This window comes from Lutzomyia longipalpis, chromosome 2 (genome assembly GCF_024334085.1).
Source record: "Lutzomyia longipalpis isolate SR_M1_2022 chromosome 2, ASM2433408v1".
NCBI lineage: Eukaryota > Metazoa > Arthropoda > Insecta > Diptera > Psychodidae > Lutzomyia > Lutzomyia longipalpis.
In genome coordinates, this window is record NC_074708.1 from 37517704 (window position 1) to 37545196 (window position 27493).

A 27493-nucleotide genomic window follows, 5' to 3' on the forward strand; every position below is an offset into this window, starting at 1 on the left:
TCGGTGTGTCCCCAACCACCCGTAAAAGTTACCCCAGGGGGTGGTGGTGGTGTGTAGAGTCACCACCAACCCCAAAAAGTGGAGTACTTTTACTTTATTATCATCGCTGTCGTTGTCATCAACTTGCACTGCGGCAACAAATTTATAATAGTATGTGTCCCTCATTCTCCCCAAACATCGAAATGTATGGGAAAACATAGATTATATTGTGCTGTGTACCCTAGCTTTTTAAGTGCACATAATCCTTCTATCCCTTTCCCCACAAAACTATACACCAACTCCTATGTAGACGTGCAGTGAATTAGCAAATGTCAGAGAGAGAAAAGATAGTTTGTTAAGGTTAAAAAGAGCTTTCATCGGAGAAGCAAAAAAAATGAATTTAAAATTAAATTAATTTCTTATAAGAAAGGATATAAAATATTAACAAATTCTTTAAAAAATCACATGAAAAAAAATTAATTAAAATAACATTTATTTAAATATGTAAATCAAAACGTCGCTGAAATAGAAAGATAGAAAATTTTAATGAATTTTTGACTTATTGAGAGTTTTCTTTAAAAAAAAAAACAGTTGCAAAAAAAATTTAAAACAAAAGAGATTTTTTAATTAAATCAAAACGTCACTGGAATATATAAACACGTGCAATATTTTTCTGTGATTTTCTAGTGACGTTTTGATTTAATAAAAAATCTCTTTTGTTTTTAATTTTCTTTGCAACCGATTTATTTTTGAAGAAAACGATCAAGAGGTCTAAAAATTCACTAAAATTTTCTATATTTGCATGCAATATTAAGCTGTGATTTTTATTTATTAACTTTATTTTTAATATTCAAACAAAGCTTTCAAAAGCTCACACAACATGTTTCTGCGGTTCTCTGCTAGAATCTCTTATAAAAATAATCCCTAAAAGTACTTTAAAGAATTCCTTGAAAAAAAAGGGTTAAAAATGTCTTTTACAATACGATAAAAGCTAACTAAACCACCCCGTATGAGTCCTCTCTCCGCCCCACAAGTGGAGTGGGTAAGAGTTAAAGGCGAAGGGTGCAAATAAGAATGAGCACACACTCACATATATTTTCTCAAGAGTGTGGTACAATGTGACGAAGAAAAGCTTGGCACCGAGTACCCGGCGTCCGCTCCAGGAAAGGGCACACACCACCACCACGTCGTTTGGGGCAGCAAGTTGTGTTGTGAGGAATGTTTTGGTTGGAAGGATGTTAGCTGTGCCCATAAATTTCTGCACAAGTAAATTTAACTCGTTCTGTGCCTCCTTCATTGCATTCATACATTGCACAATAATGCAAAAATCGCTCATAAATATATCTCTTCGAGAATGGGCGAAAGAAAAGGGCTGGCTCGTTTTGAAGCCAAATAAAGTTAAGAAGAAAAAATAAAACAAAACATTGAACAAGCAAAAATGCGGACCTTAAGGGATGCTGTGTGAAAAGGGTAATTCATATAGAGGATATTTACTGTGGAAATTATTACTGTGAAGGATATTATTTTAAAACATCGCAACATTTCACTTGTTATTATTATTGGCGCAGTCTCTGCAACAAACTCAATGGAATTGCCTCATACCATCCCTTTGAAAATAGAAACGAATAAAAAATGAGAATTTGTCCCCTCATTGAATGCAGAACTATATAGAGAAATCTAGACATTTTTGCTCTTTATCCTTTAAAAGCGCCCACAGGAAAAATATTACTTCTCTTCAAGTTTCTCTATATTTATTCGCATTTCCCTCCCCACCAATACCACACCTTCTCTACAAATCTCCGCCAAAAATTATATACATACAACGAAAGGAATTTTATTGCCATTTTTGAGGCAATAAAATTTTGGGACTTTTCGCATTTTGCCTGCAAGAGTCATTAAGTAGAGTTACAATTATTAATTGTGGAGTAATTTCGCCAAAGAAGAATTTATTGCACAACGCATTGCCAAAAATAGCTAATTTGCACTAAACTTTCTGTAACATCATTTCTTTCTTTTCTCTCACTCTCTTTTCATTAGATGAATGAGGCAATTAAATGTTCCGCAATTGTATGAGGCTTCAAAGAAAAAAAATAGATTGCATTCTATTTTTAGAATGAAAGAATATTTTTGGTTCTACCTTAACCGTTGCCATTGAGGCAAAATAAGAAAAATCCAATAGATGGCGCTTACGTGGAGTGAAATAGAAAATAGATGGCGCCCTTTTAAAAATAAAATTTGAGTAATATTTTAAATTCTTTAAGTAAATTTTCTTTATTTACGAAAAAAAAAACAAATTCAGTAAACATCTTGTCTGTTATATATATTGAGATGGAGTAGCCGTGATAAATACACATGACTCCATCAGATTCGCATTGCTGATGACAACAAGCACACCATGAATGATGATGTTCAACATATATTTCGTCTCCATCATAATTCAATTATTTTTTTCCACTCTTCATTCCAACAATTTCAATTCTTCGCTTTTTTTGGCAACATGATTTATACCTCTCCGTGGATTTAGACAGATTTCCCTTTTGGATTCTTCTCACACCTTGCCAAAAAAATGTAGAATTCTCTTTTTTTTCTATATGCTATTTGTTCCTACAAATCCACAACTCTTCCACGCGACGTACAGAAAGGAGGAGAAAAAACCTCAAATTTACGCACATTTTAATGGAAAAATAATTGACGTATTTTTCGCGTATTTCCCCCCTCTTCGCGTACTTCCCTTCATCATGTCTCTTTTTTTTTCTTGGTGGTTATAACATCCACCATCAAACCTTAAAATCATTTTATCTTCCCGCAGCCTTCAGGCACGTGTGCCCATGTGAGCATAAGCGAATCACTTTGACCGAGAAAAATAATAACAGTATGAAAGAGAGAAATTCATCATCATATACCGGAGAACCGGGAGCCAAATTTTTGCTTATTTTTTTTTTTTTACATATAAAATATATTCCTCATCTCTCTTTTTTTCCCAGCACTATATGCGTAAAATTGCTTAGCTGTGGTGACACAAAACAATGACAATGTGGGTTGAAAATTGAAAATTATCGCACGTGAGGTAGGTTTGGTTATTTTTTTTTGGTGGCGCTTTGTGAACGAAGAGGTGCAAATTAACTCAATTTCAATTTCATTCCATTAAAAACCTTTTCCGGGGAAAATCCATAATTGTTTTTACTCGAAAAGAAACTACCATCACGTGAGAATTTCATTCAGTTTGTGCCACATACAAACCCCTACCGAAAAAACGGGTGAATGGTAGTAGATTTAATTGATATTTCATGCTCCCATCATGGATTATTCACACTTTCACGTTATCCACCCTTCGTGGTGGAATACTACAGAAGGACTTTACGGGTCACCCCATACTTTATCTCTACCCCCTTTGCCCCCATGGGAGAGCCATCTATAAATAGAAATTATCCATATAGGGCATTTCATCGAATATTTATGCACGATATGAGTTTAAATAGTTCATACATAAAATGGGAATTAAAAACGTTACAAAACTACAAAAAAAGGATAATCATTTTGGAAAACAAAATAATTATCCAGTTAGAAATGAAATTATTTATGATTTTTGTTCGATAAATAATTTTCAATATGGCTACCATTGAGCGTCCTTTTCTGTACCATTTTATTGCTCGCAGCGCCACTGGCGGAAGCATCAGAAAATCTGTTATATTTCCCAAGAAAATAGCTATTTCATGAATTTTCCCAGGAAATATCCTTTCTAAAAGAATTCTTTCACATTCATGGAGGAACTAAAAGGCAATGTCGGTGACCTCTTCAAAGGCTACCACACATACTACATATATACGTATAGTATAGGTAATATATGGAAATTGGTTGTGAACATTTGACACAATTTCCCCAAATTACTCACCCAACTAAATACACGTGAGTTTCCACCACGGCCTATACTAATATTTAATTTTCCCTTCCCGTATATTATGTCGATTGAGGTTCACATGCCCATTTTGACGATGGATATTTAAACTTGAAGAAATATTTCATTTGAGGGGGCATAAATTAAAATTAAATGACACACGCTTCTTGTTCAATGATTAAAACCTTCCTTTCGCTTTCCAATATTAGATAAATATCGGTGTATATATAGGTAATATTATTCCTCTGTTTTCCCATAAAGGTTATAGGTATGTGTACATATGTATATCCCTTTCTCCTAACCCCTGCGGGAGAAATGAGCACGTTTCGTGAAGACCCATAGCAGCAAAAAGGGTCCAAAATGCGTGTGTGGAGTGGAATGGCAGGAAGAGCCAAAAAGGTGGAAGGGGACCCCTTTGGTGCTTCCGGAACAATTTAATACATATTTTATTGATAGAAGCATATTCTCCATCCTCACCCACCGATAAATACAAAACAATATTATGTAGATAGATATAAAAAAAAGCCCCAGCGATGAGTTGGAAACACAGCGCAACATTAAATGGATTTGTAGTACGTGAGTGTGTAACGTAAGTTTTAATAGTAAGTTGTAAATTGAGTGAATGAATGAGGCAGCAACAAAACAATCACAAAATTTGCCTCGTTGTTTTTTTTTTGCCTTATGCTGTACAACCATCTCACGCCGTACAACTCTCTTCAAGTGACTTTTTTTTCAAAGCGGGGGGAAAAGGAGAAAAAAAAAAAGAAAAACGAAAATGATTTAGCGGTCTTGGACCTTTTTTTGCTCCTCCGTACTTCTTCTCTTCTATTCCTGATTCTTATTCTCGCGCGCGCTTCATCGTTGTAAAGTTTTTCTCTCACGCCCCATATGTATCCATGCCACTAACTCTACACATACTACATATGTATATAAGAAGCCCCCGGGACCATTGACATTTGGGTACACAGGAATTTTCATGAGAGTTGATTAATCATCACATTTTCGGATTGTCATATAAAAATATATCTCTTTTCTATCTATAGAAAAGATTCTCAATCCCGTTTCTTTCCCGCCTTTTGCAGAGGCACAACGCAAAAAAAAGGCAAAGAAGCGAATGAAGCAAATAAGTGGGACCCCATCGACGCAAATCAAATCAAATAATATAAAAATTTTTATACTTCAAAACACAAATACATGCCCATTTGAGCGATTGATGGGGAGTAACAACCATCGAAAGGTACCTACTACAGAAAAAAAAACCTTCACCTGAGTAAGAATTTTGTTTACATACAGCGGCAAAACAACGAGAAAGCTTCCAATCGCGTTGTTTTTCTTCACATTCTTGTTTGTTCAATGGAATTTGGCCTTTTTTTTATGCCAATACATTTATTATTATTTTTTATTGGACACTCTCTCCCGCAGAAAAAAAAACTACCCACCTTAATGCCCAAATATTATTAGTTGGTGTTCCACTTCGTGGCCAACACCAAGTATTGTAATCGTCGGATTTTCCGACCACCTCAGATCGGGCTCAAACTTGGTATGAGCACGTTTCAGACAACCCACATTCCAAAAATGGTGGTGGAAAATTTTTGATCCGGCCGGCCTGCCGGCCGGCCGGCCGGCCGGCCGGCCGGTCGCCCAAACTTTGCCTTATAGCTCGAGAACGGTAACAGATAGAGACTTCAGGTTTGAAGTTTTCTATAGAAATGTAGGTGTAAAATTTCATATTTTTACATTTTTAAAATCCAAGATGGCCGCCGTCCGCCATTTTAAAACACCGTCAACCAGTTCCCTTATAGCTAGAGGTCTGAAATTTTAGTATGATGTAGAGCTCAGTGAGACGTTTTCATCAATAATTCATACTTGAAAATCGGTCAAGCCGTTTAGCAAATATGGCGGCTCAAAGCAAAAAGTGTTTTTTCGATATAACTCGAGAACGGCTTGACCGATTTTGACCATCTTGGTATCAAATGAAAGGTATTGAGAAGCCCTACAACTGTCTAGAACATTCCAAGTTTCAAAAATATCCGCAAGAGGCGCTAAAATCAAAAACAAAAATTGCATAACTTTAAGGGGCTATATCTCCGAATTGCCATCATCGATTTCCTTTAAATTTTGATATGTTGTAGCCTGACTCAATATCTTTCATCAGTCCGAAAATGAAGAAATTCTATGTCGCCGTTTAGAAGATATAGCCATTTGAAAAATTCTTACATTTGAAAAGTTCTAAGAGCCATATCTCTTGAACCGCTTGTCCGATTTTGCTCAATTTGGTATCAAATTAAAGGTTTTGCAATTATCTACAACTTTCTAAAACATCAGAAACCTCTAAAGCCATTCCTTGAGGACGAAAAATGCGAAAAACTCTTTTTGTGAATCAAAAATCCGCCATTTTGTGTTCTAGAGGTGACCTTGAAAATCATTGAGATATATGTCAAATTATAGCTTATTTCAAGATCTTTCCAAAACTAGTCACGAAATTTCTGTAGGTTTTATAGAACTAGAGATATGTCTATTTTTATGCATCAAATTGCTGAATTTCACAAAAAAATTCAACTTTGCCTAATAGTTACTGCTCAAAAATCAATTTTAACGCATATATAAACTTTTCCACATTGTGGGACACCAACTCTTATAACTGGACGCGTTATGATTGACTTTACGATGGATACTCAAATTCTGTGTTTTTTTTTTTTGGTTGAATATGAAATCTCACCGGGTGATATTGTTGGGAATATAATAAAGCACAGCCCCTCCTAACCAAGGGGTGTTTATCTGAACGAAAATCTTGGAATTATTCTTCATGATTTGGAATATTTGTTTAAGAAGATTCAAATTATTCGTCAAGAAGTTTCAGACTATTTTTCAAGAAGAATCGAACTATTCATCGAGATTCGGATTATTCGTTAAGAAGTTTCAGATTATTCGTCAAAATTCTGATTTTTCTTTAAAAAGATTCGAAGTTTTTGTCAAGATTCAGATTATTTTTCAACAGTCTGATTATTCGTCAAGACTCGGATAAATCGCTAAAATATTCCAAATATTCGCCAGATAAACACCCCTTGTTCCTAAAAAAACCTGGCAAAGTTTCATTGCTAATATACAATTGATTTGATGATTTTTCAGCAAAAATTCTCCAGGTTTGTTCAAAAAGTTTCCTTTTTGAGATTTTTCTCTCAAGTATTAAATATTTAATTTAATATTTAATTTTAATTTATCTTTCTTTCATTACATGAACACTAAAAAAAAGAAAAAAATTCTTATCTTCCCAAGCTTATGCTAAATCTAAAAATTATGCAACTTTTTGCACAATTGCCCACAAAACTTTTAGTGTCACCACGTGTGCTTAATAACACGTATTGAATTTATTCTTTCCACTTTCTTCTTGCGAAATTCCGTGGCCCATCAAATACCTACATATAAAAAAAGAGTTGAATAAGGAAACATAAAAAGCCCCACTAAATGGCAAAAAAGACTTTTGTGAAATCTCTCTACAATTTTCCTTGTGATTGTTAAAAAGAACTGCACTACTTTCATCTTTTTTTCCCCCCATCTCTACACATTTATTGGTCCATTGTGAGGAAATGACGAAATTGGAGCACTTTACCTTAATTAGGCAGTACACCTTTTTCCTTTTTTTCTTTTACCCCACAAAAAATGTCTTGATTAAAAATAAAATTCTGTTGTGTGTGACAAATTTTGGTCCCACGGAATTTATGCTCTGCGACGTTGTAATTTATAAATTCCCGCCCAGAAATTATTGAAAAAAGGTAAAGGAAAAAAAAACGAGATAATTAAGACGATGACAAATTAATCACCCAAGAGGTATAACGTTTAAATTTATGCTACTGCATGAAAAGAAAATATTTACAGAGCATCCCAAAGAAGAGATTTTTGTCCAGAATCTCCCTTTCTCTGTCTTGTGAGCATAATAATACGGAAAAAGGCGGGATGGTTCTTTTTTTTTCTCCTTTTCTTCATGGCATCTTCTCATCCTCTTCCTCCTCCTCCTCAAAAGGGAGGGATGGAGTTAAGTGTTTGATATAGCAATAAAATGTCGTTTAGCATTTACGACTCTCGTCGTCTTTTTTATGTGTTTGTATCACTTAAAACTTACTTCCTTATGCATATAAATGTCAATTTTATCCAGTGAAAGACGCGTGTCACCCAAAATTGCCAAGTAAATGGATGACACACAAGTGCTACAAGTGTAATGATATCGTGCAAAAAAACCGCAAAGGAGATGAAGAAAAAATCCACCCCCTCAACACTTTGAAATTGTTATTCATTCGAAATGTAAAATAGGGACGACAGGCACGTGGTAGTCAAAAATTAAAAGCGAGTGAAAGAGTAAAGTTTTTTGTATGGAAGGGTCGCGCACGTTGCCGGAAAGGTTAAAATGTTTCCCTCCACCTACAGCCCTTTCCTCAGAGCTTCCGCTTGAATTTTGCCCAACTTTCACATCGTTTCTTTTTTAATCTTTTAGTCCCTTTGAAGGGGTTCTTTTTTGCAAGGAAAGTCAAGGGGATGTAATAAATAATTAACAAAAAAAAAAGATTTTGCTTTTAAAACTCACCAAAATTGGGCCTCGGTGGATCACCTGCTGAATCATCACCGCGCTGCAGTGATAGCAAATTCCTCAGCCACATATTGAGATCTTGTTCTGCATCGAAGACAATGCAGAAGCAATCATCCTTGGTGTAGAGGGCCACAACCCATTTATGCTTCGTATCCGTACGCCTGTTGATATTGAAGCACGTACGCAGGACAATTGTCCTTTTGGGATGACCAAAATTTGTTTTAAACTTCTTCTCACTGTCATAGTATTCAAGTCGTGCTGAACGTTCCTTCGTGTCACTGTACAGCACAAAATATTTCTTCTTCATCGTCTTGAGCTTACGGTAGTAGCCCTGAAGGACGATGCCGGCATTTGCCTTTGGATCATTTGTCTGTGAGGCCGTCATTGCTGATGTGGATGATAGTGCACTGGCCGCAGTCGACGCGACAAGCGTCGACATTCGGTTCTGAAATGACGTGGACATCGCGGCGGTAAGTTTCCGCCACGGTGGCCCATGAGAACTTGTCGGTACAAAAGCGGTCGTGGCTACCACTGTAAAGGAAGAGAAAGGGAAAAGGTTTCTTTGAGAATGAGAGAGAATAAATTAATTAATTTAAGATGGAGGCGCCTGGTTACTACCCGGCGTCTCCATTGCAATGAAATTAAATAAAATTGCAACGTATTGTTTTAGCCCTTTTATTCATTTCAATTTATTAGAATAAATAAACTGGATGTAGAGTGGATGTTTGCTACTATTACGCCATTATATCGTACTACGTCAGTTTTTATTATCAATTCCATACGACACAACTACGGCAGCAATAAAGTTCATAAACGCTAAATTCTCATGTATACAGCTGTTTTCACTTGCCAAAATGCTTCCTCTCTCGGTCAATATTTGATTGGAAAACAATATCAAAGAACCACAAAAGCTCACCATTTAGCGAAAACAAATATCCATGCCAAAAAATTCATCCCCACTTGCCAAAATTTTCGTCAATCAATCAATCCATCTTTGTACTCATAAAAAGCTTCCTTTCCATGGAGCTTTCACGTACTTTTGTGAAAAGAATATTTAAAACGAATTTTACAAAGAAAAAAAAATCACCTTCACGAGAGAATTTTCAATCAAATTGGAAGGAAGAAAATCCAGCAGCCTCAGCAAAGTCATGTGAAATCGCAAAGCAAAGGGGAATTATTATATGGCCTGCACCACTATTACTTATTCATGAGCAAAATATTCCGGCAGTTTGCGACGAGAGGAGCTTCTCTTTATCTCACAGTCCGCGAAGATTGCTCACACTCATACATTCTCGTCATTTCCCAATCGAATTTCTTACGCAAATAATAAAAATTCTGTCCAAAAACCAATTCCACCATAAATATTCAATGATTTTGACCAAAACAAGTTTTCTTTTCTTAAACATTTCTCCCTCTCTCTCTGTCTTCCTCTCACATTCCAATATCAATGGAATTTTCATCCTCACACACACACATTGGGAGATTTTCCTCCTTCCCTGCGGAAAATATGCTCTTTTATTGGTCCTCATCCAAAAAATTGGATATTGATGATCATTCCGAGGAAGGGATTCTTATGCAATTTGTCCCACTTTGCCTTCCCGTCCATTTTGCTCATCCTGCCAAAGTCCTTCGTGTGTTACATGGAGTGAATGCAAAAGTACATTATGCTTTTTGGGGCAAAATCATCCCTCTGCAGTAAAGTACACGCCCTACAAGGAGAATGCAGACACATCGTCTCTCACAGAAATTCACAAGCTTAGAGCGAAACTTTTATATAGAGAGGGCATCACCACACATCACATGATCACGAAGATTTATTCAATTTTGTTCCATGATCAACATAATTATGGCGATAGCCACATATCGTGCCCCATCGGCTGCTTATTTGCAAAATTAATCCATTTATCAAGTTTTCAGTAGGATTTTTTTATGATCTTGCCCAGACTCATTTTAACCTCATCGGGCGAATTAATATTATATGAATGACCACCATTCTCTTCTCGCGCCCAAAAATAAGAAAAAAAAATATCTCAACATTCGAACAATCTCTCATCACTTCATTTAATAACACGATGGCGTTTTTTTTTCTTGCAAAACAATAAATTTTATAGTTGCACTATCGCACAAATTAAATTATTTATTTGTTTACATTTAACAGAAGTCAAATGTCACACACGCAACACTGAACTGATATTTTTCATTCTCTCGCCTTTATTTTCTCACTCTTTAATTTAACTCTTTTTATTTAATAACTCCGCAGAAGTGCTTTAGTTTTTTTCACAACAATTATTTTATAGAATTTATTGCCATTTTGCACATTTCCGCATTTTTAGACTAAATTGTAGCAGATTGTAGAGAACTTACAGTCTTTTCCATTTTTAAAAATAAAGTTTATTGGTCGCTTTTCATGAAAATTTATGAGAAAAAATAATTTAAAAAAAAATTATTTTATAATTCTTTTTGTTTAACCCTTTCGCGTTTTTTGGGTCATGTGTAGATCCAAACGTGAAACATTTAATTTTCCCAAAGGAGTTTATCTGAACCAAATTATTCGGATCTTCTGAAATATTCGCATGATTCGCCATGAAAATTGAAATGTTAAATTCAAGCATAAAAAGACTTAAATCAAACCGAAAAGTTCTAAATTCAAGCCGAGGTGTTCTAAATTCAAGTAAAAAAATAGTAAATTCCACCCAAAAAAAAGACTAAATTCAAGCCGACCGATATTTGGTTTTCAGTTCCAAAATAGCACAGATTAAGGAACAAAACTTTTAAGAAACATCATTAAAGCCTAAAAGAGGACTAAATTCAAACCGAAAAGTAGTAAATTGATGCTAAAAAGTAGTAAAGTTTACCAAAAAAAAAAAAGACTAAATTCAAACCAAAAAGCTCTAAATACGTTTTTGGATTTTTATCGGTTTTGAGTTTTGCGGTTTTTATTAAAAGATGTTCATGTGAAGTCAAATATTCAGATCCGATGACACATTCCTTAAATTTTCCATGCTTCAATGTTTTTATGTTTCACTTTAGACGCGAAAGGGTTAAAAATCTTTTAAAATAATAATAATTTTTAAAAATCAAAAATATCTTATAAATTTTGACGTCGATCCTTCAAGTTTGGAATTTGAATTAATTCTACATGATATCCTTGGCTTGCGCTATGACTTTCAATATATATTCCGTGAATTCAACACTCATAAACCCCCCACAACTAATTAATTCATTCGAAAAAAAATCATTTTATTTTTTCATTCTTTTCCACTGAAAAATCCATCTAAAAAAAACCCCTGCGTGAAAATAATTTGTAGATAAATATAGTAGATATTCAAATTCCCAGACAACGTTTTTTTCCTCCTCCAATATTATGTACCTATATAAAAAAAATCTTATGCTGTTCACTATGCGAAAAGAAAGATTTGCCGGTTGACCTTTTCAAGTCAAAATATCTTTCGTGGAAGGCTGGTTAGCTCAAAGTGTGTGCTTCAGAGAAGTTTTTCAGATGAATAAGAAAAAAAAATGTCTTGTCTCTCTTTCACACGAGATTGTGCCGAATATTTATTTATTGCTTGTATATCAGAAAAAAATATCCCAAACACATCTTTCTTTTTTTTGCCGCAGTCCCTCCGCATTTCGTGAGTATTTTTGCCAAAGATTGAAGGAGAAAAAAAAATCTCCATCTCATGGACAAACATTTTGGGTTGTGCTCCCCCCTTCTCTATATTTTTGTGCATTTTTCATTGGAAGTGCGATGAAAACACTTTACGAGGAGAAGCTCTGTGAGAGCTGCAGAAAAAAATCGATCAGGACAAAAAGTGTGGGCCCCCCCAGAAGCTGTTTGAGATTTTTCTCCGATGAAAACACCGACCAAGAGCCACTAATAAAAAAAAATACAAGTGCAAAAATTTTTCGTCGTAGTTTCAATTGCCTTGACTGGGTGGATTGCGGGCCGAGAAGAGCACAGGGGGGATCAAAATAAAGAGTGATTAGTGTTCAAAAACATTGTGTGCTAAATCGCACACAAAAAGATCCACGAGGTACACTCAGAGAAACAATCGCATGGTGCAAAAAGAAGAAACAAACTGAGAGACAAATTCAACGATGGGAGAGGAGGTAGAACGCGGGAAAAGTCAAAGACTCGAGGGAAAAACATTCAAACAAAACATTCATCAGCTAAACAATTTTACAAGAGATGTGCAAAAAAAAGTTACACAATTTTTCTTCTTCATCTTCCGCCACAAACTTCCAAAAAATCATCCACCATTCCACCAATCCCGCGTCAGATGGTCAGCTTGATTTTGAAGGCAATAAGAGAAAAAAATCTTTCTTTCTATTTTTATGCTCATTCTTCCACATTAGGGTCTCTGTGTATGTCTTTTGTGGGCCAAAAATAAAATTCGCAATCTCTTATGTTGCCGTGTGTATGAGCGAGACGGTGAGGAAGTATGAAAATAATTGCGCGCAGAAAAAAAGAGAAGAAGCCAATTTTAATTCAACTTGCAATTCTTCATAATATTCCTTCCCCGTGTCGTCTTGTTGGATCTTTTGCCGAAAAGTCTCTCTTACGCAAAACTTTACGCTTAAAAAAGGCATAAAAAGCAGTGAACCAGTAAATTTCTACCTTTCATCTCTCATTCATTTTCCCACACTGGGTGTTCGCGAAAGAGCACCAACAACAACAACAAAAAAATCTCTTCTGCACATGTTAAATTAATGAATGAGGAACAAGTTGGTGAAAAAGAGATTTTTTTGCACACTCTTCTCCAAAATAAAAGCTCCACGAATTGAATGAAAAAAAAAGCTTCTACCCCCCTCTCCTCATTGACCGAAAGAAAGAAAATTTGCTAAAATTTTCAAGAAAAACATACCTACTAATTAGATTAAGCATGTAAATAAAATGTCGGAGAAAAAATGTGCTTAAATTGCGTCAATTGGAGCTTTTTTTTTGCACAAACTATATGAGATTTTTGTGACATTACTCACACTGTGATTTGTGAAATATATATTAAAAAATATATAGTTTCTTCTTATACCTCCTTGAAAACTAATTAAACAACGTTCGAGGGTTAATTAAAACAAATATTTTTTGAGATTTATTTTGTGAGTCTTCATAACAAAATAGTTTTTTTTGTATTTATTGCAGTTAGTTCTAAATAAAGATTTTGCAACTTGACTTTTTTTTTCATATTCAGTCAAAGTTTTAAGTATTTATTTACAAAGGAGTTTACTCATCTTTGTATGGAAAAACTTTTTCATTGCAGGAAATAATTTAGAAAAGCAAAATCTTGTAATAAAATAAAATAATTCAGCATAGAAACTTCCCATTTTCCTTTCAAATCAGCTGAGAAAAGCCGATAAAAAATGTGTCTAAAAATGTAAGAAATGACGTCATCATTGTTATTTCTGGGCGGAATTTACAACTTAGTCGGGCTTAAAATTTTAGTTCGGTTTTTAAGTTGGTTAAAAGCTTTTGAGTCAGTTTTTTTGAGTCTGGCTTAAAATTTTTAAATCAGGCTTGGATTTAAATAAAATAAAATAAAATAAAACAAAATAAAATAATGAAGTCCTAGACTTAACTTTAATAAATTTCTTGCTCTCATTTAATGAAATTTAAGATTTGTTTTTAATCAAATTCAAGGTCTTTAATCAGAAAATCTTACATATTTTCCAGGACAACTCAGGAAAATTCAACCCCTCCTTAAAATTGTTAAGTCAGACTTAAAAAAACTAACTTAAAACTTTAAGACCGACTTAAAAACCGACTTAACAATTCTTGCATTTCGAGCCAATTTAGTCCCAATTGTGACGTCATTTTTCTTAACTTTTTAACCCGTTCTAGGATTACATTTAGAAGGGTTAATATAACGCGCAACCTCTAAGCAAACTGACTGTATTTCTTCATCGTGTTATTTGTTTATCGTCTTTTCCCCTTCGCCACATGATTGATGGAAAAAACTGCATTTATCTAGCTCCGTTTAGATTGCGTTTTACAATCAATTTTCAATTAATGGTGTGTTGTGCATCCTCGTTTATTGGAATAATTATGCAATTGTAGGTATAATGTCTTCAATGTAATAAATATTACCCCCTTTTTCCGTACAAACACCGCGCGCGCACCGAGGAATTAACACGTGACGTAGTTTGTCGCGGTATAGAGAATTTTATTGCTCCCGAAGCCACACACTTGGTATGGTAGCAAGGTCAAAAATTCCATGTGACATTGAACCCTTTCCGCGGTGAAACAATTTGAGCTTCTCTTTTTTTTATCACCACCCAACCTAAGACTTCTAAACAAAATCAACACAACAATTGCCTCTTAATTTACCTCCAAGCTCAACCATCTACAAGCTCAATTTTTTTTTATTATACATATGTACATTCTACGTTCTCTCAGCTTGCAGACGCGTCTAGGAGAGTGAACATTTTAGTGCCCACCAACGTTGAAATCAACGTGCAAATTTTTCCACCAAATATTTGTCCGCACACCGTGAATACCATGAAAAATTACGCACACGACTACGCACCGCGAGACTTTTATCTTATACTAAATTCAAAGCAAAAAGTATACGAAGAAAAAAAAACGCGAGACACGATAGGAGGAAAAAAGAAAAATATCGTCTCAAAGTGCGTCTCAAGAGTGAGTGTGATGGCTTAGAATAAATTTTCTGATAAAAATAGATAAAATGCGTAGTTTTTCTCAGAAACGAATTTGTATATATCGACCAAGATCATCTCAATCAAAAAAATCCCCTCCCTGGTGCTGATTTACCCACATTTTCTTTTTGGTATTGAATTGCAAGAGATTTATTCTAAAAAGAATTTTCTTTTTGTGTTTTATGAAAAAAAAATATAGAACAAGAACTTTTACAGCAAAAGGCTACAAGTTGGCATTAAGCATTTTCGCCCATTATGCCCGTTTCTCTATGTTTTTGATTAATATAGTCAAAACACTAAAGTTTGGCGCTAAAAAACGCCCAACATTTTTTTATTCTCTTTTCGTTTTTTTTTTTCTCTCGTCAATATAAACTTGTCAAGAGTTTTTATTTCCCCGGAATCAACCGAAAATACTTGATAGAATTGGATCGCAGACACTTTTATGTCGATCACTCTGTGAATCTAACGATCATGCTGCGACCTCGAGATTGAGATATATCTTCATTTTCAAATGTTTAATTTTTGCTTCTCTTTCTCTAGTTCATGGGCATTTAAAGAGAGGAATTTTTATTTAAATTATCCACCATTAGGGGCTTCTTAATGACGCAAACTAATTTCAATCTACACAGAAATATCCAAAAAAAAGGAGATCTGCAAAAAATAGGGGTAGATTTGAAGCACCCTGTATAGCATGGAATTTTCTCTGAGTACACAAAATCACATTCAATCGGTTAATTGGGCAGAAAATCTCAAGGAAAAAGACGACGAACTGTGTGTTATGGGTATATAGGAAAAAGCTCCGAATGTTGAAGCATTTTGTGGAGCACTTTTTCGTCTCGGTCGAAAGAAAACTGAAATCGTGCGAGGAGAGAAGGAAGCAATGCTCGACAGAGACACAAAATTCGCCACGAATGTCGCGATCATGATAACATCAACTTTTATTCGGGTGTTGCTGACTGAAAGTTGGTTGACTTTCAGTCACTTTGATCGTGTTATTGTTTATGCTTTATTAACGTCCCGCTTTGCGGGGAAGAAAGGCCATTTTTTTATGCCAACCATCTCAACACAAAAAAACTCATCTTATCGACCACAAATAAGCCATAGATTGTTGGTACGATTTTTTTCTGTGTGCCTTTTTTAAGTATCTTTGGCGAGAAAATAAATCCTTGGTAGGGGATAGTTTGGAAAATTGCTTCATCCTTGAAAAATCTCCTTTTGGAAGAATATTGGATTGAGAGAGAAGTTGGTCACATGAAACTTTGCCCAGCACTTTATTAATTTTCCACGATGAAAAGTGACACGAAAGAATGAGGAATGGATTGTGAGAGACCAGCCAAAAAATCGATTTCCCTTATCTATATATTATTAATTCCGAGAAAACACTATATAGTATGAGAAAATCGTCTCAAATTCCGCCATGTATATATCCTTGAAAAAGAGCTTCAACACATTTTTGTCACGTGTCACAACTCGCCCCCCGAAAAAGAGTGGCATTTTCTATGAGTTGGCGCAAAAGGGTGTGAATTCGTGTGAGCCTCTCATCCTACCTCTCTCTCTCTCACCCCACTATCCCTATATGTATAGTGGCAAAAGTTCTGCACGGAAGCTCTTGAACTAACAAAAGCACACACCACTCTGCTGCTGCAGACTAAACATGAAAACTAACACGAAACCCAGGAGTGGAAGATAGATAGAAAAGCCATTTTTCTCATCTCCTACTTTTTCACGTTGGGGATGCATGCAGGAGGATTTTTTGGAGAGGATAGTTTGGAGTTTACCAACAGTTGCCGCACTAATTGATTCCTCTTGCTCCCCTTCAGTCAGTTTCCCCATTTAGAATTGCTTTCATTAGTTGCAATTAAGCTTTTCTCGATTGAGTTTTGTAAATTCAATTTCAATTTATGAACTTTTTTTTAATAGTAGCTGCTGTAGTAGTTTTGCCCCTAAAAGGGGCGAGAAATTCTCTTTAAAAAAAGGAGCAGTTGATGACTCTCTACAAAACCCCATTGAAAGTTTCCTAGAGCTCTCAAAACAGGATGAATTGAGAGCAATTTAAAGTATCCATCAAATTTCTGAAAAATCTCATCAGAAAATTAATTTGCAAAGTTTCTCTAATTGGTTATTATTTTAAAATTATGTTTATCCATTTTTTCATTTATTTTGGGTTACAAAATCTAAATACGGTAATTGTAAAATAGGTTAGCTTAACCACTTAAGAAAAAATCTATAAATCTATATTTCAAAAAGCATGAATGAAAATGTGAATGAATTACAAAGTTTTCTCAACTTAATTTGTAATCTTAAAAGCATTTTTCTTCTTCAATAAAGTCTCTCCAGTATGTATAGTATGTATCAAACCCACATCTCATATCAATAAATATTTTTATATAGAAGCTCGAGTTCAAATGGCATCTGTACAGCAGTGATAACCTTGAAAAATTTTGTAGATAATACAATGCTTTCTTGTTTATTCATGATCTCTCACTAAAAGCTTGGATTGACTACTTAATTAAAAAAAAAAAAGAAAAGAAAAGAAAACCTATGATAAAAGTTTGATAAGCTTAATCTTACGAATTTTAATCCAACTATGGCGTAAGCCGGGGTTTTCTTTAATCAATTTTATCGGCATACAATTCAAATAAAGTAGGTAGGTAGTCTAAAAGTCTAGGCTAACTGGCGACTAGCTTTAATTAAATCTTCTAAAGACCGCTGGAATCCTATTTTAAAATTCAATTGACATTGAAAAATTCTTTCTAATCACTTTTAGATAGTTATTCTAATTTTTAAGATTTTTACATCTACAAAGGATTAAAGAAAAATCTTTAACTTTCGAGAGCTTTCAGTATGCTATCTGTTATTTCTCTACAGATTTTCACATGATTTTAGTTGCCCCATTGATTCCATTCACCGCATTTCAATCCAAATAAATAATATTGAAATTTTTACAATATATTTTCCAACTTTTCGCCACATTCTCTGCATTTGGCACAAACAACTTATGCATTTACACACATGGAAAAGCTCTGGAAAAGCCCTTTTTATGTACCTACATAACGTACCTACATATTGTGGGTGAATGAGACAAAGTAATACAATTAGAGAGTCCAATGGATGAGGTGAAGCCGTAACAAAATGCTCAAAATGATACTAATTTACCCTTGTAGAAGGCGCCAAACACAATAAAAACAAGCACAAGAGTGATAAAATTTTCCAGGTTATTTAGATGACCCCATTTTCTTGGTGTTTGGGGCCACACATTGAATAACACACTGGGAAAACAAGAGCAAAAAAAAATTGTGTCGAAATTGGGCGCGCGAGAGAGTTAATGTTTTGATGTGGGGGGAAAAAGGGCCCGCAATTGCGTCTCAAAAAGCACTCCACAAGCCCCCGCCAATCTTTTCTCACCCAGTGCTTTTCCATCGTACATTTCGCACACACCACGCAACAACGAAACACCTGAGAGAGATGTTTAGGTTTGGGAGGTAAGAAAGAAAAAAAATTTGCACACACGTCTCAAGGACTCCACACACATTAGGAGGATGACCACGGACAAGCTGTGTGTGCTGGGAGAGAAACGCAAAGAGACCAGACAAAGAAGGTAAAGAAGCAGCAAAAAAAAAACACTCAAATAAATTTATGTATGTATAAGGTTAGGAATCTCGATGGATGTTTTAAAAATAGACAATGTCTTTACACAAATAAGATGAAGACTATAGCAAAAAAAAACCCCGAATCATCAATAGAACGTATACACAATTTTAAGAGCCACAAGCCGGGTTAATTTTTAGTGGCTCCCTTGTTTGAAAATATTATTTATTTATTTTTAATTTAATGGATTGAAAAGAAAGATTTAGAAGTCGGAGTTTATGAAGTTTTAAATTACTGAAGCATATCAACGACTGCTGTATTCGAATTTCAATTTGTTGTAGTTGTCACGTTTGACATTTCTCTTCTCACGTTGGATATTTTTTCTTCAAATCTTTGAAACCCATTCTAAAGCTTAAGGATTTTCTATAACTATAACCTTTGATATTCTTTCTTCACATTTGACATTTCCTTTTTTAAATGTTTGACATTTTAACTTAAATTGACAATATTTTGCTAACGTTGGATGTTTATTTTCCAATTTTTCACGAATATTTTGTAATATTTGTCGTATTTTCTCTAAACTTCGACATTTCTCCAATGTTTAATTTATTCTAACGTTTGTAGTTTATTTTATGGTTTGACATTGCTGTTGTAGCGTTCGATATCTTATCTTTTTAAAATTTGACATTTTGTTTCTAACGTTTGATTTCCTTTTGGGGTCTATTTAATGTTCAGCTTTTTCCTATTGATATTTTACGTTCAGTCTTTGATATTTCAAACTTCTTGTATTCTAAAATGTGTCATTCATTTTTAACCATTTGACATTTCTTTCCCAATATTTGACGTTTCTTTTTGAACGTTCTTATTTAACCTTATGTAATTTTCTACTTAACTATAGGTACTTCTTGTGTAATAACAGAATATTCCTAAACGTTTAACATTTCTTGTTGTAACCCTTAGAATTCCTCACACTCAAATGAGACACTTCCGCCGTCGTATCTGCGATCAACTTAAGGCTCTGTGTACCATTTAAAATTAATTCTTACATAGAAAATAAAATATATCACCTTTGATTTGTGTTGCAAATGAAAATGGGATCCAGGTGAAGAAGATACACGGAGGTTTCTTTTTCTCCTTTATTCACTTCACCTTCCTTTTGTCTCACTTTCTTGTCTTCTTTTTGTTTGTGTGTGTGTGATTTAGCCAAACAAAAAGATAAATAATTGTTTAATTTTAGTATTGAGCACACATTTTCACTAAAAGGGGCAAAAACATCACTCTAACTCTACGGTCACAGAATTGCGCCACTTTTGGGTTTTTCTTTATATTTTTCTCTCTCTATGATTATTTCTTACACTCTTAGCAATTTGATGTTTACACACACTGCCCTTATTTTCTTTTTAATGTAAAACAAAACCACCCTCTCTTGTATCAATCAAACAGTTTGACTTCACTCAATTACACTGCTTGACCTCAAAGGGAAAAGATATCTTTTTTATTTTCCTTATTATTTCATTTGGGTGGTTCTCGGAGAGAGAGAGGAAAAAATTCAATAAGAGTGCTTTTTTTTGAATCAGAATAACAAATTTCAATGAAACACACATAAATTAGTTTGTTCGTTTTTTCTCTCCTTCTTTTGCCTTTTTCCATCCACAATTTTTCTCCCTCTCACATTCGACAGGCATAAATATATATAACACGAAAAAAAGGCAAAAGAAAAAATATTTATAGGTTTTTCGTGTGTTGTACGTTAATAAAATAAACACGAAAAAATTATGAATTTTTCTTCAAAGCGCGTCGGTTTCTCCTTTTTTCGCCTTCACCCCGCACAACGCGCAAAAGAACTTCTTTTCTTTTTTTTTCCTCCTCACACAATGCACAAAAATCGCGGAAAATTATTTTTGGAGGGAATTTTTCCACACACACACACTTGTTTTCCACCCCCAACACTCACTTCTTCTCTTTCCTTTTCACTTTTATTTATAAATTGTAAAAGTAAATTGTTTGATAATTTTGAGCGAAAGATCTTCTCAAATTTTTGGAGTGTGATAAAAAAATTTGTTCACATGGGTAGTACTGGTAAAAATCCACCCTCAATTGCTAAGGGTTTTTGCACTAAGCGCACGATTTTTGTTCAACCCTCCGTAATGGTGGCACGTGTTGCATTAAAATACACGCTTCCCTGTTTTTCTTTCTTTGCAAATAACTCCACTTGCAAAAGATTACAGAAAAATCCTTATGTTGCAAAACATTCGGATTATATAGAAGTTAACTTGGGCTAGCAATCGACTGATTTTGCCCCATTTAAACTTGAAAACATTTCAAAGCACAGCGGATCTTTCTGCTACCAATCGGTGGATTGTTTAGCATTTTTTTAGGTGATTTTTCTTTTGATTGTACACACCGGGACAATTTAAAGGCGCGTAGATTGAATGAGAAAAAAAAATGTTGGAATTGGCAGTAGATTTTTTTCTTTCGTAAATACGGTAGGGCTCCGTATTATGAACACACCGCACTCTCGGCTAGAGAAGTTAAACAACAATACAAAAACTTTTGCGTCGTAAGAAATAGCACTCGCAATTATTATGTATTGCCACTGAGACGATCGGTAACTGACTGAGCGGTACTACCACATCATTGACTCGGTCGACTTGGCCCCAAGATAGAATGAATATATACATATGTCCGCCACATACATATCAAAAACCATTAGATGGCGCGCAGTAATATGCGGCAAGTTTGGGAGTGTGAGAAGGACGGGAAAATGAAATTATTTGCGTGTATTTGATGTTTAATTCTCTTTTTTTTCTCTCCTTTACCTCCCTATCTCCCTCCCACAGCCAGCTAATGCGTACACCCCATCTCTCTCACACTTTGCGACTTATTTATTCCTCTTCCTCTTTTTCGTATTCCGACTCCACACACTATACTCAACACACAACATTCCTTTTTTTTTTGTAACCACGTAGAGAGCCCCAAACAACGTACATACACACCGGAATCCACGCATCAAAACAACCACGTCGCTACACTATAGGTAGCACTACTACATCGCTATATACAGCACACTACCAAATGGAATGTACATAGTCACACTACCTCAAAAGCTATAGGGCACGTGTGTACAACACTGTAGCGTTGTTCAACGATCCCTCGCGCGTACAAAATAATTACAATGTTTTCTATAAGAGGCTCTACTGTATTTTGTGTGCTTCTTGCGCGAGAACAGCAACCTCTTCTCACACAAAACTACATTACATCGTAGTATTGAAGAAAGCAACATTAACCACGAGAATTATTTTTATACAATCATCAAAATACAATACAGTATCGACGGGAAAAAAATCAGTAGTAAACAAAACCCACACACAGACGTGCAAGAGAGTCCGGGGAAAAACACTGAAAAACATGTTTCAAATAACACCATCAAGGCTCTCTTGCGGGCCTTTCTCGTGTCCTCAGCACTTTTTTTTTATCACTACCCATGCAACCTTTGGTCGCAATTCTGCGGTGGTTGATTTTGCGTGCAGTTTTTTTTTCATTCTTCACTGTCCGTAACCACTTGGCGCCTCCACTGGCTCTACCTCGCGAATTATGTGGTCCAAATTGTCTTTTAACGATGTGACGAGATGTTGTATTTCATTTCATTGCGAAATAGGTCTACACACAAAAAATTCACAACTTCCTCCACGGCTGACTATAAAATTTTTTCTATTACAACGATACATAAGTGCAAGAAAAAAAAACTAGAAATGAAAAACGAACTCATTAAGTTTCAAATGATTTTTGCTTAGAACTTAATTATCCGCGTATTATTTTTCTATTTTTTATTTCAAAACTATCTTATTCTTGAAGCGAGACATTTTATTTTCCCTTCTTTAATCCTTAATTTTTCTTTTTCTTTACGAGCTAATTCAAACTAAACATTTTTGAAATATTTATGGTTTGATTTTGACCAGTGCTAATTTTTTTTTATAAATTCTTATTGGAGAATTTTTAGGATAACTTTCGAAAAATTATTTTCCATTCATCAGGTATTTGAAACAATTTTTTAATAAAAAATTCCATAAACAATTAGGGTTTAATTTTTACCAGTACTAAAAATTCTTTGAAAACTCTTCAAATATGATTTAAGACAGAATTTATGAATTTTGTAATCCCTTCATCGGATATTTGAAAGAATTTTGTAATAAATGTAATTTTCTTTGATTTTGGGGTTTAATTTTTACCTATGATCAGATTTCTTCGAAGCCTTCAAATAAAATTTTAAAGAGATAATTCGAGAATTTTGCAGCTTTTTGATCAGGTACTTCAAGTTTTTTTTTATTAATAAAACTGATCCTTTAAGGATTCAATTTTTATTAGTGATAAATTTTCTTCCAAAATACTTTAAATAGGATTTTTTTTAAACTTAAATTAATTATTTCAATTAAAGCAAAGTTATTCAAAGTCAGAGCTGTTTTTCTTAGATTCATTAATTCGCCACAAGTGTTATCCTGGATCTTATTTTTTACGAGTGTGCAGCTGCAAAACTTAGAATCCCATCTGGAAAGTATCTCATATTCTCAGTGAATTTTTAATATATGTCCCCCATTTGACGTCGATGGCGACAATAGCGGACAACAAGGTGGAAACATTCGTGTACGTGCCTCAACGGGAGTCTCCAGAAGGAGATGAGGAGAGCCTTGGATGGCTGGACGAAGAAAAAAAAAGTCGGACATAAATGAAACTTTGGCATGAAATCGACAGACCCTGCAAAACTGCAAATTTTAGCTTCAGAATTTTCTCGTTTTTTTTTCTTTCTTGAGAAGATCTCGCCCCTATCGGTATTACCACCCCCCTCCCCCGCAAGCGACTCTCACACATGGCAGAAGGCAAACAAATGACATGCCGAAAGGATGAGGGGGATTTCATTAGAAAACTTCACGACTACGTGTCTCGAATTTAAGGAATCCCACACTGAAAATTTTCTTCGAGAAAAATTCACACAATTCGCCTCCAACACATAAGTTTCACCCCATCTTTCGTACCATCTTGCGGTTGTATATATTGAGACGATGGGTGGCTGGAGGAGTAAGAAGAAGAAAAAAAGTGCAGAGAAGACTGTGAACCCCTCCTTATTACTTAATCCACCCCCACAAATTCCAATGGACGACCCAAAAAAAAAGCTCGAAAAAAGGGTCTCGTCGGAGTATTAAAATCCAATAAATAAAATGCAATATTAAGTGAAATTGATATACCAACGACACTAAATAATGTTACGTAATTCGGGAGAAAATGTGAGGCGCAGTTGGGTGGTGGGAAAAATTTGGCGCAAAACCATCATGTACCGTATGGGTGGGTGAATTTTCTTCCTACGGGGTTTTCCTAGACTTTCCCTCATACAATTTACAAACAGGAACACAAATTTTAGGCTTCATAACCTTTGGATTTTTCTAACGTTTTTTTTTTCTAACGAAAAGAGAAGATAGAAAATGTTTAGCTGTGCGATATTTTCATGGGATAGACAAATAATAAGTTTGAAAAAAAAACATGAGAGGGATGAAAAGTCTGTGGGTGGCGTCGAATGGAAAATCCTTGAATTCTTTCCACCCACACCAATTTGTTGGGGGGGTAGAGAATTATTTTTGATACGTAATAAAATCTACTTACAGACGCCACACAACTCCTTTTTCTCGTCCACGTCTCCCGCTTTTTGCGTCGTGCGCTCTTTAAATGCGTTTTATTCCACTAAAAAGCTCAGAATTTTCACCTAAAACAGTTTTTCTTTCCAAAATTTTCCTTCACAAAAAAATCAATGAGATTTTTTTTTCAAATTAAAGATTAAAAAAGAAAAATTCACAAGGCTAGAGTTTTCCGAATTTGTTTCATATTTTTCACATTTATATTTTGCAAAGAGAAAATATGGCTCTTGAGTGTTTTCACATGAAACGCATTAAAAGCTTCCAACACTTTTTGGGCGAGAGAAAAGCGTGGGCTTTTTCTTCTTTTGCTCCACTCACAGTTTCAACACGGAAAATTCACAATTTGGAGTCGATTTCACTGTCGGACACTTTGAAAACAATTCTGGGGTAATTTTTCACAAATTATTTCAATATTTTTTCCCTTTATACACAATTCACTGCAATGAGGGAGCAGAGTGCACAGAGAAAAACGTTCGACGCCTTCGAGGAGCTTTTCTCGTAGAACGGCATGGAAATCACATTGGGGCTCACAACAAAAACATCGTACCCCATAATGGTGACGCGCCTCACATTTCGGGCGTTGCGATTTGTTGTGATATGCGCGATAGCGCTTTTCGCCTCCCCCGCCCTAGAAATTTTACCCCAAAACCGCGCATGAGCACACCATACCGACCGTATATACACTATTGTGACGCTTCATTCCCAAATATGTGTGATGGAGTGGGGGGGAAAAAGCTCAACCACCCCCCTTCCCCTCAACTCACCCTAAAATCCCTGCCACCCCCCCCCCCAACGTCTCACCCTCATGACGCTATCGTCTTGTTTTGACTATGGATTCGCGTCGTCACACCGAAAGCTTCCCCCGCAACGTACACCGACACTCCAATACTACGTGTAGATGTATTTGTAATACGGGACTCGTACCACCCTCACCATCCCCAAAACCATCCCGACAATCCTGCATCAAGTCCCAGTGTCGCCCACCCCGAGTGAGCTTTCACGAGCACCCCCTCGACGCTCCCTGCAGCTTTCACAGAGAAAATGTAGTGTGGAGTGGATGTCGATACGACAAGGAGGCGGCTGTTGTGGCAAAATGAACTTTTACACTATAATTATATACACACACACTTGTACTACGTCGTCTACGGCCACTACTACGGCACAATCCACCTCCCTGAAATTCCTACCCCTTCTCCTATAGACATATCGTAAACCATTATACATATAGAAAAAGCTCTCGTACAATTTTCGTCCAATTTTTAGTGGGAAATGAATATGAAAGAAGAAAAATTAGCAATAAAACCGAAACCAAGGAGTATCGTGTCGTAAAATACATACAAACACCCAAGTATTTTATACACCGAATAATTAAAGAAAAAACAAGAGGGAGGTACTCAAAAATATCTTAAAATTTTATTGTTAATAAAATTAAAAATGAAAAAAGAAACATATTTTCACTACGCTCGGCAATTGAACAGATAGTAAATTTCATTTACACCCCTGTGTAGAGCTTTGGTAATTAGTTGTTGTACTAGGACAATATGTAATGAAGAAATTAGAGCTTAAGGGCGTTATTTTAGCTCTTATTTAAAGCTTATTGAAATTTTTTTTCAGTATTTATTTTCGAAACTAACATGATTTTCATTGCTTAAAAAAGCTCTCGAATAAGGCCTTAAAGGTAGAGGAAGAAAGAGGAATAAAGGGCCTTATTCAGCAACCAAGACACCCTTGAAATTCAAAGATTTCAAGGGTTTCTTGGTCGCTGAATTAGGTCCAAAATTAAGAATTATTTTAGCTTTTTTCAGAACGCTTCTTTAAGTTATTCCCATTTTATAACCTCAAAACAAGAAGGAAAAATGGAGACTTATGAGTCGGAGTTTGATCTTCAGAGGAGATTCAGGAGGAAAATTCTTCACGAAGCAACAACATGAAAATCCACCGAAGCTTCCGAAACTTGTGAGTCGGAACTTGGTTTAAAGACCCTTCCTTCAGCTTTAAAAATCAATGTTTTTCCAGAAGAAAAAAAAACTTTTCGTCTTAATTAAAACTACATTAAAAAGTAGGTGATTCAAATGTGATAATTTTGCCACTTTTTTTCCACATAAAACACTACCAGCTTTAGGTAGTTTAAAACTTCTTAATGTCACCCATCTCCGGTTTTGGGAATTTATTTAAATTAACAAAATCACAATAATAAAACATCAAAAGTCAACCGAATCTCTAAAATCAAATTATTCAGAGCAATAAATCATGTCATTTTATGTTTTATAAATTTTAAACGATTTTGGTTACAGGTAATTTTTTTTTCTTGGTGAAGAACCCTTGAACTTTCAAAAAACCCATGGAATGTGTTGAAGATTAAAAAATTATATAACTAAAAGGAATTATTCAAAATATATGTTGAGGAAAATAAGCATAATCATGCAAAAAGCGTGGAAAATTAAATGAACAAAATTGTTTGAATAAAAAAAATATTTATCTAAAGTGCAGCCATTGTGAAAATCCCCGGGGAAATTTGTGTGGTATAAAGGATATATGTACGTATGCAAGGGTTGGAAAATGATGAGATACGAGCACAAGGGGGGGCCCACCAGGACCAAGGGGGGAGAGGGGTGGTTGGTTCAAAAGTTTGGTGCACAGTGTTAGAAGTCTGGTGGAGTGATAAATTCAATTTTGATTATTGAATGCATCTCAAATGTAGACACGCTCCCCCCGCGGCTTCTGGCGCTCTTTTTTGGCAATGGATCCCAATCGTATTCCCTCCAATTTTCCCAACACACAGACACGCAAACACACATACACGTCTCCCAACACTGTGTATCCCTCCGTTCCGATGGGGGGCTTTTCCCCCGTGTATAGCCCCCCATTGGGAAAATTGAGGAGGGCGAGAAAGAGATGCGAGAGACCTACTAATACACCTCCATTGTCCCCAATTATTTTCACAAACTCATATCTCGTAGTCTCTCTCTCTCTCTTACTCTTCTTTACCCAAAAGCCCCCCGTTTTTTCATCAGCATTTTCTTCCTCCCATCATCATCATCATTTCACTCCGTTCATCGTGAGAGAGATAGAGGAGAAGGTGCCCATTTTGGTATTTGACTGTGGTGGTTAGAA

The 27493-nt window shown here is 35.3% G+C and overlaps 1 protein-coding gene across 9 annotated transcripts in view; it reads right to left on the reverse strand.

Annotated features, from left to right (window-relative positions):
* Positions 1–27493, reverse strand: part of LOC129790593 (insulin receptor substrate 1-B) — a 146627-nt gene that overhangs the window by 108836 nt on the left and 10298 nt on the right. For 4 of the 9 annotated variants that reach the window (XM_055828166.1, XM_055828162.1, XM_055828165.1 and 1 more), the window contains exons 1-2: positions 19763–24928; positions 8454–8987 (exon numbers count right to left, since the gene is read on the reverse strand). In XM_055828166.1, coding sequence (XP_055684141.1) covers positions 8454–8919 — 466 coding nt within the window. In that variant the 5' untranslated portion in view covers positions 8920–8987; positions 19763–24928. Of the gene's footprint in view, positions 1–8453; positions 8988–19762; positions 24935–27493 lie in introns of those variants that run through there. The other 5 variants (XM_055828167.1, XM_055828164.1, XM_055828163.1 and 2 more) reach the window with 2 other exon arrangements.